At 53.8% G+C, this 16127-nt stretch overlaps 1 protein-coding gene across 1 annotated transcript in view; it reads right to left on the bottom strand.

Moving 5' to 3' along the window:
• Positions 1 to 595: 595 nt before the first annotated feature.
• LOC143500219 (E3 ubiquitin-protein ligase RNF123-like) overlaps positions 596 to 16127 on the bottom strand; it is a 32693-nt gene continuing 17161 nt past the window's right edge. The window contains 8 exon segments of the mRNA XM_076994246.1: positions 596 to 708; positions 1549 to 1708; positions 1710 to 1727; positions 10674 to 10781; positions 11174 to 11257; positions 13048 to 13193; positions 13663 to 13855; positions 13967 to 14067. Coding sequence (XP_076850361.1) covers positions 596 to 708; positions 1549 to 1708; positions 1710 to 1727; positions 10674 to 10781; positions 11174 to 11257; positions 13048 to 13193; positions 13663 to 13855; positions 13967 to 14067 — 923 coding nt within the window.

Raw genomic sequence — 16127 nt, forward strand, 5'->3', positions numbered from 1 at the left:
TTTAAAGGAGTCCCATTAAAATAGCTCTCTAACAGATTACTCGCACATTTTTGGACCTGAAATATATATTTTTTAGTTCCCTTCAGTGCAGGTAATGAAAATAGATAAGACATTAGGAGAGATAAATAGAAGAAGGGAAGAAATGAGGAGAAAGAGAGAGAGGGAGAGAGAGAGCTTATGTATTAACGTTTAGTATGAAAGGAAGCGTATGGCTGCATCAGAATGCATAGATCTGTAATTCAATATCTGCCTCATAAATCATAATGGATCTCCTCTTATTACAGTAGCGTCTGGACTAAGACACCGTAATGAACTGAACTCATTGAAAGTCAAGGTTGGCAAATCTGCAGGACTGCCACAATTCAGCTCACCAAGTCCACCCCTCAGTGCATCTTATACACACACACACACACACACACACACACACACACACACACACACACACACACACACACACACACACCCCCACACACACACACACCCCCAACACACACACACACCACTTTATGTAAATCCAGCTAAATCTATACTACCGAATTTCTGCTGTTTTGGGGGGGGGGGGGGGGGGGGGGGGGGGGGGGGGGGGGGGGCTGTTTTAGGGGATTGGAGGGGGGCTGTGACGTGGATGGTTACCTGTGCCCACAATGCGCGGGTCTGCAAAGTGTTTGGCGAGGATGGTGGCGAGCTGTGTGAGTGTGTCCTCGTAGCCTGCAGGCAAAGCACACACACTCAATACAAGTCAAATGAATCCAACATTAGCCAAAGTGCTGACCAGCGCTCTACTGCCAGAGGCGCAAAGCAGGAAACCACAATGATCAGGCGCTGGATCAAACACGGCCCATATTTACAGATAATTACTAATAACGATTCAGCCTACAGATTGAAAAATTCCCCAAGCCTAAACTGTGTCGAACAGTCGCCACACGGCAGAAACACACTTGCGTTCTCTGCCTCTTTACCTCGTTTGTCACTCGAAGGTGAGCGTCTGCCTCTTTTGAAATGCGAACGCATGGCGCTTTAAACCAAACAGCCCATGTGTGGCCTCTGGGCATTAGCGCTTTGACTTTCAGCTCAGCAAGCAAACAGGGGCCGATCTCCATCCACCTCAGTCAGGACAGCAGCGCATCAGACTAGCAGGGAGCCCGCGGAGCTGTCTAGTGCACCGCTGCGTGTGGAGCATGACACGGTTTGCTTGTTCTACACATGATTGATTGCTTCACAGCCATTTAGGAGTTCATTCCTTTATTAATTATGCAGCTGTTATACCTACAATTTATTTATGATACTTAGCGCTTTATTTAGACTATTTATTTGCAGGACTTCTCCCCACATGCATGTGCACTCCTTCTGAATTAGACTGAAATTTAGCCCCGCCCCAGAACATTGGCGGGGGACCCGTGAGAACTTCCAGTCCTACAGGAAACTATCAATTAGCATTATGCAAATGAGCGCACGCCACCGGACTCCGCTCTAGCGATTATCCGCGCCGGCGGGTTTCCTGCCCCTGCGTGTTGTTTACGTTCCCGTGGGAACGGCCTTGCCTCGCACCCGGTAGCTCCTCCATGCTGTGGGCGGGGCTGAAGTAGTTCTTGAGGGCGCTGTAGCTGTTCATGGCCACGTTGAGGTAGAACTCGGGCGTGAAGGCGAACAGGGAACCCGCGGCGTCCGAGTGCTCTATCGTGCGGATGCACACACGCAGGAGCCAGTACAACGTCCAGCATCTTCTCCTGCCACACACACACACACACACACACACACACACACACACACACACGCTGGAGGTCAGTCAGAGGAAACGTGAACCGAGCTCTCATGTACGTTTCTGAGCTGCTGGGAAACTTGGCTTCTGCATCCCAAGTTGTAGCTGAACAGCAGTGTCAGAATCACGAAGGAAAGTTTCTGCTCACTTCTGCACACCACACACACACACACACACACACACACACACACACACACACCATGAATCCAGAGCCACTTGTGCAGGGGCGCGTCAGCATTTACAGCACTGGGCCGTCCTCTCCAACCACACCCGTCCATTAAACCCAAGGACAGCTCCTCCTCTATGGACTTCAACGGGACTAATTCAATTGTGGACCTCAGCAAATGGAGAAGTTTTACAGGCTCCTCCAGTGAAGAGCGCAGGAACGGGTGAGGAGTCAAGAGTCCCATATCATGACGGAGGAAACGGAACATTTTTGTCCTGCTAAGCAGAGGGTTTGTGGAACAGAAAGCAAATCTCTCACTCATCCTCGTCGCTCTCTCCTCCACCCATCTCTCTCCCTCCACCCATCTCTCTCCCTCCACCCATCTCTCTCCATCTCTCTCCTATCTCCATCTCTCGCCATCTCTCGCCCTCCACCCATCCTCATCTCTCTCCATCTCTCTCCCTCCACCCATCTCTCTCCCTCTCTCTCCCTCCACCCATCTCTCTCCCTCTCTCTCCCTCCACCCATCTCTCTCCCTCTCTCCCTCCACCCATCTCTCTCCCTCCACCCATCTCTCTCCCTCTCTCTCCCTCCACCCATCTCTCTCCCTCTCTCTCCCCCTCTCTCCCACCTCTCCCCTCCACCCATCTCTCTCCATCTCTCTCCCTCCACCCATCTCTCTCTCTCCTCCATCTCTCTCCCTCCCAGCGCCATCTCCCCTCCCTCTCTCTCCCTCCACCCATCTCTCTCCCTCTCTCCCTCCACCCATCCTCTCTCCCTCCACCATCTCTCTCCCTCTCTCTCCCTCCACCATCTCTCTCCCTCCACCATCTCTCTCCTCTCTCCTCCACCCATCTCTCTCCCTCTCTCTCCCTCCACCCATCTCTCTCCCTCTCTCTCTCCCTCCACCCATCTCTCTCCATCTCTCTCCCTCCACCCATCTCTCTCCTCTCTCTCCCTCCACCCATCTCTCTCCATCTCTCTCCTCCACCCATCTCTCTCCATCTCTCTCCCTCCACCCATCTCTCTCCCTCCACCCATCTCTCTCCATCTCTCTCCTCCACCCATCTCTCTCCCTCTCTCTCTCCTCCACCCATCTCTCTCCTCTCTCTCCCTCCACCCATCTCTCTCCATCTCTCTCCCTCCACCCATCTCTCTCCCTCCACCCATCTCTCTCCATCTCTCTCCCTCCACCCATCTCTCTCCATCTCTCTCCCTCCACCCATCTCTCTCCATCTCTCTCCCTCCACCCATCTCTCTCCCTCCACCCATCTCTCCATCTCTCTCCCTCCACCCATCTCTCTCCCTCTCTCTCCACCCCATCTCTCTCCATCTCTCTCCCTCCACCCATCTCTCTCCATCTCTCTCCCTCCACCCATCTCTCTCCCTCTCTCCTCCATCCTCTCATCACTCTCCCTCCACCCATCTCTCTCCCTCCACCCATCTCTCTCCCTCCACCATCTCTCTCCCTCCACCCATCTCTCTCCATCTCTCCCTCCACCCATCTCTCTCCATCTCTCTCCCTCCACCCATCTCTCTCCCTCTCTCCCTCCCATCTCTCTCATCTCTCTCCCTCCACCCATCTCTCTCCATCTCTCTCCCTCCACCCATCTCTCTCCACCATCTCTCTCCATCTCTCTCCCTCCACCCATCTCTCTCCATCTCTCTCCCTCCACCCATCTCTCTCCATCTCTCACCCTCCACCCATCTCTCTCCCTCCACCCATCTCTCTCCATCTCTCTCCCTCCACCCATCTCTCTCCCTCCATCTCTCTCCCTCCACCCATCTCTCTCCCTCTCTCCCTCCACCCATCTCTCTCCCTCTCTCTCCCTCCACCCATCTCTCTCCATCTCTCTCCTCCACCCATCTCTCTCCCTCTCTCTCCCTCCACCCATCTCTCTCCCTCTCTCTCCCTCCACCCATCTCTCTCCATCTCTCTCCCTCCACCCATCTCTCTCCTCTCTCTCCCTCCCCCATCTCTCTCCATCTCTCTCCCTCCACCCATCTCTCTCCCTCCACCATCTCTCTCCCTCCACCCATCTCTCTCCATCTCTCTCCCTCCACCCATCTCTCTCCCTCCACCCATCTCTCTCCATCTCTCTCCCTCCACCCATCTCTCTCCATCTCTCTCCCTCCACCCATCTCTCTCCATCTCTCTCCCTCCACCCATCTCTTCCATCTCTCTCCATCTCTCCTCCACCCATCTCTCTCCCTCTCCCTCTCTCTCCCTCCACCCATCTCTCTCCATCTCTCTCCCTCCACCCATCTCTCCCTCTCTCTCTCCACCCATCCTCTCCCTCTCTCTCCCTCCACCCATCTCTCTCCATCTCTCTCCCTCCACCCATCTCTCTCCCATCTCTCTCCATCTCTCTCCCTCCACCCTATCTCTCTCCATCTCTCTCCCTCCACCCATCTCTCTCCATCTCTCTCCCTCCACCCATCTCTCTCACCATCTCTCTCCATCTCTCTCCCTCCACCCATCTCTCTCCATCTCTCTCCCTCCACCTATCTCTCTCCCTCTCTCTCCCTCCACCCATCTCTCTCCATCTCTCTCCCTCCACCCATCTCTCTCCCTCCACCCATCTCTCTCCCTCTCTCTCCCTCCACCCATCTCTCTCCATCTCTCTCCCTCCACCCATCTCTCTCTCCACCTCTCTCTCCATCTCTCTCCCTCCACCATCTCTCTCCATCTCTCTCCCTCCACCCATCTCTCTCCATCTCTCTCCTCCACCCATCTCTCTCCATCTCTCTCCCTCCACCCATCTCTCTCCATCTCTCTCCCTCCACCCATCTCTCTCCATCTCTCTCCCTCCACCTATCTCTCTCCCTCTCTCTCCCTCCACCCATCTCTCTCCATCTCTCTCCCTCCACCCATCTCTCTCCCTCCACCCATCTCTCTCCCTCCACCCATCTCTCTCCATCTCTCTCCCTCCACCCATCTCTCTCCCATCTCTCTCCCTCCACCCATCTCTCTCCATCTCTCTCCCTCCACCCATCTCTCTCCCCTCCACCCATCTCTCTCCATCTCTCTCCCTCCACCCATCTCTCTCCCTCTCATCTCCCTCTCCCTCCACCCATCTCTCTCCCTCCACCCATCTCTCTCCTCTCTCTCCCTCCACCCATCTCTCTCCCTCTCTCTCCTCTCTCTCCCTCTCTCCCATCTCTCTCCATCTCTCTCTCCTCCACCCATCTCTCTCCCTCTCTCTCCCTCCACCCATCTCTCTCCCTCTCTCTCCCTCCACCCATCTCTCTCCATCTCTCTCCCTCCACCCATTCTCTCTCCCTCTCTCTCCCTCCACCCATCTCTCTCCCTCTCTCTCCCTCCACCCATCTCTCTCCATCTCTCTCCCTCCACCCATCTCTCTCCCTCCACCCATCTCTCTCATCTCTCTCCCTCCACCCATCTCTCTCCCTCTCTCTCCCTCCACCCATCTCTCTCCATCTCTCTCCCTCCACCCATCTCTCTCCTCTCTCCTCCACCCATCTCTCCTCCACCCATCTCTCTCCCTCTCTCTCCCTCCACCCATCTCTCTCCCTCTCTCTCCCTCCACCCATCTCTCTCTCTCCCTCCACCCATCTCTCTCCCTCTCTCTCCCTCCACCCATCTCTCTCCATCTCTCTCCCTCCACCCATCTCTCTCCCTCTCTCTCCTCCACCCATCTCTCTCCATCTCTCTCCCTCCACCCATCACTCTCTCCCTCCACCCATCTCTCTCCATCTCTCTCCTCCACCCATCTCTCTCCTCCACCCATCTCTCTCCATCTCTCTCCCTCCACCCATCTCTCTCCCACTCCATCTCACTCCCTCCACCCATCTCTCTCCCTCCACCCATCTCTCTCCCTCTCTCCCTCCCCCATCTCTCTCCCTCTCTCCCTCCACCCATCTCTCTCCCTCTCTCTCCCTCCACCCATCTCTCCCTCCACCCATCTCTCTCCATCTCTCTCCCTCCACCCATCTCTCTCCCTCTCTCTCCCTCCACCCATCTCTCTCCATCTCTCTCCCTCCACCCATCTCTCTCCATCTCTCTCCCTCCACCCATCTCTCTCCCTCTCTCTCCCTCCACCCATCTCTCTCCATCTCTCTCCCTCCACCCATCTCTCTCCCTCCACCCATCTCTCTCATCTCTCTCCTCCACCCATCTCTCTCCCTCCTCTCCCTCCACCCATCTCTCTCCATCTCTCTCCCTCCACCCATCTCTCTCCCTCCACCCATCTCTCTCCATCTCTCTCCCTCCACCCATCTCTCTCCTCTCTCTCCCTCCACCCATCTCTCTCCATCTCTCTCCCTCCACCCATCTCTCTCCTCCACCCATCTCTCTCCCTCCACCTATCTCTCCATCTCTCTCCCTCCACCCATCTCTCTCCATCTCTCCTCCCTCCACCCATCTCTCCCTCCACCCATCTCTCTCCATCTCTCTCCCTCCACCCATCTCTCTCCATCTCTCTCCCCACCTATCTCTCTCCCTCTCTCTCCCTCCACCCATCTCTCTCCATCTCTCTCCTCCACCCATCTCCTCCCTCCACCCATCTCTCTCATCTCTCTCCCTCCACCCATCTCTCTCCCTCTCTCTCCCTCCACCCATCTCTCTCCTCTCTCTCCCTCCACCCATCCTCTCCTCCACCCATCTCTCTCATCTCTCTCCCTCCACCCATCTCTCTCCCTCTCTCTCCTCCACCCATCTCTCTCCATCTCTCTCCCTCCACCCATCTCTCTCCCTCCACCATCTCTCTCATCTCTCTCCCTCCACCCATCTCTCTCCCTCTCTCTCCCTCCACCCATCTCTCTCCATCTCTCTCCCTCCACCCATCTCTCTCCCTCCACCCATCTCTCTCCATCTCTCTCCCTCCACCCATCTCTCTCCATCTCTCTCCCTCCACCCATCTCTCTCCCTCCCTCCCATCTCTCTCCATCTCTCTCCCTCCACCCAACTCTCTCCATCTCTCTCCCTCCACCTATCTCTCTCCCTCTCTCTCCCTCCACCCATCTCTCTCCATCTCTCTCCCTCCACCCATCTCTCTCCCTCCACCCATCTCACTCACCATCTCTCTCCCTCCACCCATCTCTCTCCATCTCTCTCCCTCCACCCATCTCTCTCCATCTCTCTCCCTCCACCCATCTCTCTCCATCTCTCTCCCTCCACCCATCTCTCTCCCTCCACCCATCTCCTCCATCTCTCTCCCTCCACCCATCTCTCTCCCTCACCCATCTCTCCCCTCCACCCATCTCTCCTCCCTCCACCCATCTCTCTCCATCTCTCTCCCTCCACCCATCTCTCTCCATCTCTCTCCCTCCACCCATCTCCTCCCTCTCTCTCCCTCCACCCATCTCTCTCCCTCACTCTCCCTCCACCCATCTCTCTCCCTCTCTCTCCCTCACCCATCTCTCTCCCTCTCTCTCCGTCCACCCATCTCTCTCCCTCTCTCTCCCTCCACCCATCTCTCTCCCTCCACCCATCTCTCTCCCTCTCTCTCCCTCCACCCATCTCTCTCCCTCTCTCTCCCCTCCACCCATCTCTCTCTCTCTCCCACCACCCATCTCTCTCCCTCTCTCTCCCTCCACCCATCTCTCTCCATCTCTCTCCCTCCACCCATCTCTCTCCCTCTCTCTCCCCACCCATCTCTCTCCATCTCTCTCCCTCCACCCATCTCTCTCCCTCCACCCATCTCTCTCCCTCCACCCATCTCTCTCCATCTCTCTCCCTCCACCCATCTCTCTCCCTCCACCCATCTCTCTCCATCTCTCTCCCTCCACCCATCTCTCTCCCTCCATCTCTCTCCCTCCACCCATCTCTCTCCTCCACCCATCTCTCTCCCTCCACCCATCTCTCTCCTCCCTCCACCCATCTCTCTCCCTCTCTCCCTCCACCCATCTCTCTCCCTCTCTCTCCCTCCACCCATCTCTCTCCCTCCACCCATCTCTCTCCACTCACTCCCTCCACCCATCTCTCTCCCTCTCTCTCCCTCCACCCCATCTCTCTCCCTCTCTCACTCCCTCCACCCATCTCTCTCCATCTCTCTCCCTCCACCCATCTCTCTCCCTCTCTCTCCCTCCACCCATCTCTCTCCATCTCTCTCCCTCCACCCATCTCTCTCCATCTCTCTCCCTCCACCCATCTCTCCTCTCTCCACCCATCTCTCTCCATCTCTCTCCCTCCACCCATCTCTCTCCATCTCTCTCCCTCCACCCATCTCTCTCCATCTCACTCCCTCCACCCATCTCTCTCCCTCCACCCATCTCTCTTCATCTCTCTCCCTCCACCCATCTCTCTCCCTCTCTCTCCCTCCACCCATCTCTCTCCATCTCTCTCCCTCCACCCATCTCTCTCCCTCCACCCATCTCTCTCCATCTCTCTCCCTCCACCCATCTCTCTCCCTCTCTCTCCCTCCACCCCATCTCTCTCCATCTCTCTCCCTCCACCCATCTCTCTCCTCCAACCCATCTCTCTCCCTCCACCCATCTCTCTCCCTCCACCTATCTCTCTCCATCTCTCTCCCTCCACCCATCTCTCTCCATCTCTCTCCCTCCACCCATCTCTCTCCATCTCTCTCCCTCCACCTATCTCTCTCCCTCTCTCTCCCTCCACCCATCTCTCTCCATCTCTCTCCCTCCACCCATCTCTCTCCCTCCACCCATCTCTCTCCCTCCACCCATCTCTCTCCATCTCTCTCCCTCCACCCATCTCTCTCCATCTCTCTCCCTCCACCCATCTCTCTCCATCTCTCTCCCTCCACCCATCTCTCTCCCTCCACCCATCTCTCTCCATCTCTCTCCCTCCACCCCATCTCTCTCTCCCTCTCTCCCTCCACCCATCTCTCTCCCTCTCTCTCCCTCTCTCTCCCTCCACCCATCTCTCTCCATCTCTCTCCCTCCACCCATCTCTCTCCCTCTCTCTCCCTCCACCCATCTCTCTCCATCTCTCTCCCTCCACCCATCTCTCTCCCTCTCTCTCCCTCCACCCATCTCTCTCCCTCTCTCTCCCTCCACCCATCTCTCTCCCTCTCTCTCCCTCCACCCATCTCTCTCCCTCCACCCATCTCTCTCCCTCCACCCATCTCTCTCCCTCCACCCATCTCTCTCCATCTCTCTCCCTCCACCCATCTCTCTCCCTCCACCCATCTCTCTCCCTCCACCCATCTCTCTCCATCTCTCTCCATCTCTCTCCCTCCACCCATCTCTCTCCATCTCTCTCCATCTCTCTCCCTCCACCCATCTCTCTCCCTCTCTCTCCCTCTCTCTCCCTCCACCCATCTCTCTCCATCTCTCTCCCTCCACCCATCTCTCCCTCTCTCTCCCTCCACCCATCTCTCTCCCTCTCTCTCCCTCCACCCATCTCTCTCCATCTCTCTCCCTCCACCCATCTCTCTCCATCTCTCTCCCTCCACCCATCTCTCTCCCTCCACCCATCTCTCTCCCTCCACCCATCTCTCTCCATCTCTCTCCCTCCACCCATCTCTCTCCATCTCTCTCCCTCCACCCATCTCTCTCCATCTCTCACCCCTACACCCATCTCTCTCCATCTCTCACCCTACACCCATCTCTCTCCATCTCTCACCCTACACCCATCTCTCTCCATCTCTCACCCTACACCCATCTCTCTCCATCTCTCTCCCTCCACCCATCTCTCTCCATCTCTCTCCCTCCACCTATCTCTCTCCCTCTCTCTCCCTCCACCCATCTCTCTCCATCTCTCTCCCTCCACCCATCTCTCTCCCTCCACCCATCTCTCTCCCTCCACCCATCTCTCTCCATCTCTCTCCCTCCACCCATCTCTCTCCATCTCTCTCCCTCCACCCATCTCTCTCCATCTCTCTCCCTCCACCCATCTCTCTCCCTCCACCCATCTCTCTCCATCTCTCTCCCTCCACCCATCTCTCTCCCTCTCTCCCTCCACCCATCTCTCTCCCTCTCTCTCCCTCTCTCTCCCTCCACCCATCTCTCTCCATCTCTCTCCCTCCACCCATCTCTCTCCCTCTCTCTCCCTCCACCCATCTCTCTCCCTCTCTCTCCCTCCACCCATCTCTCTCCATCTCTCTCCCTCCACCCATCTCTCTCCCTCTCTCTCCCTCCACCCATCTCTCTCCCTCTCTCTCCCTCCACCCATCTCTCTCCCTCCACCCATCTCTCTCCCTCCACCCATCTCTCTCCCTCCACCCATCTCTCTCCATCTCTCTCCCTCCACCCATCTCTCTCCCTCCACCCATCTCTCTCCCTCCACCCATCTCTCTCCCTCCACCCATCTCTCTCCATCTCTCTCCATCTCTCTCCCTCCACCCATCTCTCTCCATCTCTCTCCATCTCTCTCCCTCCACCCATCTCTCTCCCTCTCTCTCCCTCTCTCTCCCTCCACCCATCTCTCTCCATCTCTCTCCCTCCACCCATCTCTCCCTCTCTCTCCCTCCACCCATCTCTCTCCATCTCTCTCCCTCCACCCATCTCTCTCCATCTCTCTCCCTCCACCCATCTCTCTCCCTCCACCCATCTCTCTCCCTCCACCCATCTCTCTCCATCTCTCTCCCTCCACCCATCTCTCTCCATCTCTCTCCCTCCACCCATCTCTCTCCATCTCTCACCCTACACCCATCTCTCTCCATCTCTCACCCTACACCCATCTCTCTCCATCTCTCACCCTACACCCATCTCTCTCCATCTCTCACCCTACACCCATCTCTCTCCATCTCTCTCCCTCCACCCATCTCTCTCCATCTCTCTCCCTCCACCCATCTCTCTCCCAGACGTGGGCTGCTGTACCTTGGAGTAGATGGTGGCGTTGATCCATGCCAGCCTGCGACTGAGGTGGTTCAGCTTCTCGGCGAACACCCTTTGGCTCTTCTCCAGCTCCTCCAGGATATCTGACCTCTGTGTGCACAACGCAGGACCTCCGCTGACCAGCATGATCTCACACCACACAGGTCAAGCCCTCAACATCCTCCTGGTTCTGCCCTCAACAGGTCTGCACAATGCACCAGTGCTTTATAGTTACTGCACTCTTGGCCTCTGCTCTCTAACAAACTTTCACACAGCCTGGTTAACGTGATCTCGGCGTAGCAAAAGACTGATGTGATCGAACAAAGAGTGAGTGATGGTTGTCAATGAGACTTTAATACATTACCTGAAGTACATCGCAATCACAGTTCGTTGCAGCAGAAACGCAATGTTATTTCATCCAAACTGGGCAGCCTCAGGTGATATTTATACCGGGGTGACAGTTTGCTGGGATGGACCAGAGCGATTCGGTTCTGTTTACTTACTCTGCCTGGACACCTGGACATCTTCTCTTCAGTGTCCTTCAGGGCCACTGCATACTCGTGCACATCGTCTGACACCACCACCATCTGGGGAATACATCACACACACACACACACACACACACACACACACACACACAAAGTGTGAGGCGTGCATACTCAAAACAACAAAAAATCCCAAACTCATCTTTGAAATGAGCTTGATCTCGTTGGGTCTGGCACCCTGAGGGGTGGGTGGGTGGGGGTAGGTGGGAAGGTGGGGGTGGAGGGTGTTTGAGAGAGCAGAGGGAGACCATCAGGCGACGCTGACACCATATCTACCAGAGGGCAACACAACAACAGGTATTCGCCATGTGGCCAAAAGATAATGAATCAAGAGGCTTGCGGTAGACAGCCTAGAGGTTTAGCTTCATTAACACATTTATATTTCGCCCTGTATGTCAACTCCATATGAGCCGCCAAAGATCACATCCTTAGCAGAAACATGTACAACCATTAAAGCCAATGGTGTTGACCAATTATGCAAATGTAATTATAAGATAGTTAATTATACAGTTATAATTATGGAGTTTATTCAATACTTATGAATTGTTTATTCAATTCATGGTCAATACACATATGAAATCGTTTCTGACAAAAAAATAAAAATATCCTCAAACAAACACTACAAATACTTTATCAAATTCCCAAGAAACACTTTAAACACCAGCAGTCAAAACGTATCTATTCCTGGATAGATACCACCAAAAAAGTCCCCCCCCCCCCCCCCAAAAAAATCTAAGGCTTGATAATCCTCATTGCCCTAATCCTAATGATGAAATGACTTTCACAGGTATTTAAGTAAGAGTACAGTCAGTACTAGCCTGCTCTGCCTTAACTGACCATGGGCACTCCAAATGCCCAAAAGGCACAGACCTTACCAGCTCACTGCTGTGACATCGTCTTAGCACCATTAAGTGCTCCAGGAAGCCCGCAAAAGTGCTTAGGAAGTCAGACTGAGGGCTCAATTTAGAGCGTTTCCATCCTGAGCCGAGATCCAACCACCATGAAGGTCTCTCAAAGACACAGGAGATGGAGTCAGAGACTTAAACACTTGCGTGCGGCCCAACCCATTCTGGTCCTTCCTTTCAAGCGGTTTGGGTCGGTCAGACACAGCTTGCCCTGTGACAGCGGGATGATTTTACTAAGGTCCTGCACTCGTCAGCGGCGGGACTGATGCCTGCTGAGCTTATTGGGTGGCAAATGAATTGCTTAAAAGTCGAAAAGTGAAGCTGAGTAAAAAAAGTAAAAAAAGAAAATGATGAAAGTGAGATAAGTGAAAACAGACAGGGAAGTGGACTTTTGAGAAACGGGAAGAAACACACAAAGCAGCGGGAGGAGAGAGAGACAGGGAGCCGAGGAGAAGGAGCAGAGGGAGAGCCGGAGAGGAGGGGGACAGGGGGACATGGGGACAGTGCACTGCACAGTACATCAGTGCTCGAGGTCCAACCACCTTTCCTGACCCATTTGTTAACTATTAAATGACCAGACTTCTGTATTAATAGATAAAACAGCCGTTGGATTTGTCCAGGGTCATTTTGGCAGTGGCGGATTGTCCACTGAAAATAACATCAAACGAAACATCACATGGGACGCCTTCGCTTTTCTCTCTCCGACGTGGGACGGGTCAGGATTTCAAAGAGGTCACCACACACGCTGGCCTGAGAGAAATCAAGGGTGGCCTCCCCTGGTTTAACCTGCAGCTCCCAGCACGTCTGTCCTGGTGACGTCGCTAGCCAGGGGCACTCTGACCGCTCGACACTCCCTCAACTCCATAACGGGGATGTTGGGCGGAGCGAGGGGCGGAGCAAGGGGCGGGGTCACCAGCGCTCCCTCACCTTGCCCAGCTGCTGGTGAACACTCAGGTTGTACATCATCACGATGCCATCCAGGATCTCTAGCAAGGACTTCTCCGTGATTGGCTGGTCTGGCTCTTCCAGTGGTCGCCCCAGCAACAGCCCATCGTTACCATGGCTTCCCTCGACTGGAAGTGGGGGAGGAGAGGAGAGAGAGAAAATTTGAAAGCAAAAAAAAAAGAACAGATTATCCCCTGGCAAGGTCTTGAAAACGTGGCGTCTTTTCCTTGAAGCAGGTGTGAGTTTTTTCCCCTCTCTCATCACGCCTGGCCTAGCTAATTGGTTTCCTGCTGCCTTCCTTTGTGGGGCTGGAAACTGCAGCTTACTAGAGGTGGAGAGGGCTTTGTGCTGCTCTGTAGGGGCTGGGGCAGAGAGTGCTGTCCACATTAAGCCTTTATTATCATGCTGTGCCACTTATTCAACATAGACTTTGCGAGTACAAAACTGTATGTTTGAAACTGAAGACAAGGCTTACGTATCCCCTAAACTGGGTCTGCAACACTAAGGACACTGCAGTGTACACCTGTTTAAATACGCCTGTAAGTACACACGCAGCTCCGCTGTTCAGAGTCCACGCTGTAAATCACTCAGACTCACTGTCCTCCTCCGTCCTCTGCTCCACGGGCAGCGTGTGCACTTTGACCTTCTCAGGTGGGGCCAGGGGCCGGCGAGGGGTCATCAGGCTGACGGCGGCGGTGCTGAGGAAGCGGTTGGCCCGGCCCAGCGTTGGCGAGCTCAACCAGGTCGGTCTGGCCAGGGCCCCACCCACCGCTGCCGCTCCGGACGGCCTCTGCGCACGCTCATGAACACAGACGTCGGTCACCATCAAGAACTACAGAACCCCCTCCTATAACTTCCCCCAAGTTTGAAGGAAAAGCAGGCGGCATTACGAGAAATTCACCTGGACCGCTCCGTTCTCCTCGTCCTCGTCCAGGTCGTCCATGGAGGTGGACAGGATTTCCGCCGGGTCGACGACAATGTTGGCTTTGGCGGCCAGATCATCTGGATGGGTGCGAGACAACGATCAGACCAAACGGGACGTCATGGCATGCACATTTTAAGCTGGTTTGCTCGAGAGCTTCTCGGGAGAGAAGACAAACACGACTGTTCCAATTAAGAGGTCATTCTGTACAACCACAAAGCAAAATGCAGTAGACAACAAATAAACTGTTGTAGTGTAGTGGATAATAACGCTGTTGCTCCTGTGGGGGTTTGGGGATTAATCCCTGTCTGGGCAAGAGGTCCACGCAATAACGGTCCCTGGGCAAACTCCTACAACCACCTATTCACCTCACTGTAAGATGCTCTGGATAACAGCGTGTGCCAAAGTCGTTAAATAAATGTAAATAGTTCTGTCCAGTGGAGTGGTGTCCATTAGGGGACTAAACAAAGCAAAGTCATGCTCCATAGCTCCAAGACCAGAAGAAAAAAACATCCCATCTCTGTCTTTTCACTACTGGAGTATCATGCATCAGTGTACATTTGGCCCGAGGGAATATGCGCTCTACTTTACTCTTCAAGTCTAAGCAGGACCCTTCTGCAGACATGGCCACTGTGGCTCAGAGCCTTCAGCACCCAAACCCTGCACCACGAGCTTCTGTCACATCAAGACTAACGGAGAACAGAGGAGGGGTCTGGGCATGCATTAAACGCTGGGCATTTCAGCCTACGGCACCGACACTTCATTTCACAGGTGATGAACAGCACCACGGACTTGCATGGAGGTTTAAACGCAGCGCTCTGAAAGCACAATCACACCCACGGAGAGCACAGACCTGACAAAGAAGTTAAGAAGTCAACACCACCACCAGAAATCAGCCACTGTAATGTGTAAGAATATGATGCATTTGCCAATTAGGCTATGAGGTGCTTTAAAAGAGGTCTTCAGCTCTGTATGTGGAACAGGTTCACAAAGCAGACACTATTATCATTCCTTAAACTTTCAGCATCAACTCTCTGCCCTCAGAGCGACTTATGAAGATTTAACATCTCATCAAAGCATCTCGGTGGCCAAACAGATGAGACACATGCTCCCCAGAAACCTGGGCAGGACGGGTGATGTGGGAGCGGAGGGGGCGGGATGTTTACGTAGAGGGGGTGTCATGTTTACGTAGAGGGGGTGTCATGTTTACGTAGAGGGGGTGTCATGTTTACGTAGACTTTCACAGGGTATCTGCACATTTTTAAATCTCAAATTCAATGACTTAAGACCTTTTTAATACCTCTCACAAGAAAAAATAATACTATTACCGGGGATGCAGGTGTGTTCCACATCGTTGACGGGGGGGTGGCGAACGAAAATTGTTGACGTTGTTGAGGCCGTATACTCCAACGCTAGGAATCTAGCACTAGGACCCTGGAGCGGTTATTTTCTGCATTAGCGCTAGATTCGGCAAAGATCACGTCGCGCCAGAACAACTGAACAACACACACTTATAATAATTTAATGCCTCCCCTCATAAAATTCCAGACATTTTAAGACATTTTTAGGCCTTGAATATGGAAAACTAAATTTAAGACATTTTAAGACTTTTTAAGGACCCGCGGGTACCCTGCTTTCAAGGGCCTCCCTGCAGAAGGTCAATTAATAAAGAATTTAATGTCAAGTGTGATTTTGCTATTTCATTTTAGTCTAATACAAGTTTGAGTTGTTACAGTCATTGTGGCATGTATTTCAATTAATAACATTCCCAAACTTAATTTCAGTTCCAAGCAAAAATTTAATGGAAATTAGATTTTATTTCACAAATACACACCCACCCCCACCGGCCACTTATTAGGTGCACCTGTCCAACTGTTCATTAACACAAATGTCGAATCAGCCAATCACATGGCAGCAACTCAATGTATTCAGGCATGTAGACAAACCGAGCATCAGAATGGGGAAGAAAGTTGATTTTGAACTTGGCATGGTTGTTTGTGCCAGACGGGCTCATCTGAGTATTTCAGAAACTGCTGATCTACTGGGATTTCCACACACATCCATCTCTAGGGTTTACAGAGAATGGTCCAAAAAAGAGAAAATATCCAGTGAGCGGCAATTCTGGGGGCGCAGATGCCTT

This window comes from Brachyhypopomus gauderio, unplaced genomic scaffold (assembly GCF_052324685.1).
Source record: "Brachyhypopomus gauderio isolate BG-103 unplaced genomic scaffold, BGAUD_0.2 sc138, whole genome shotgun sequence".
Taxonomy (NCBI): domain Eukaryota; kingdom Metazoa; phylum Chordata; class Actinopteri; order Gymnotiformes; family Hypopomidae; genus Brachyhypopomus; species Brachyhypopomus gauderio.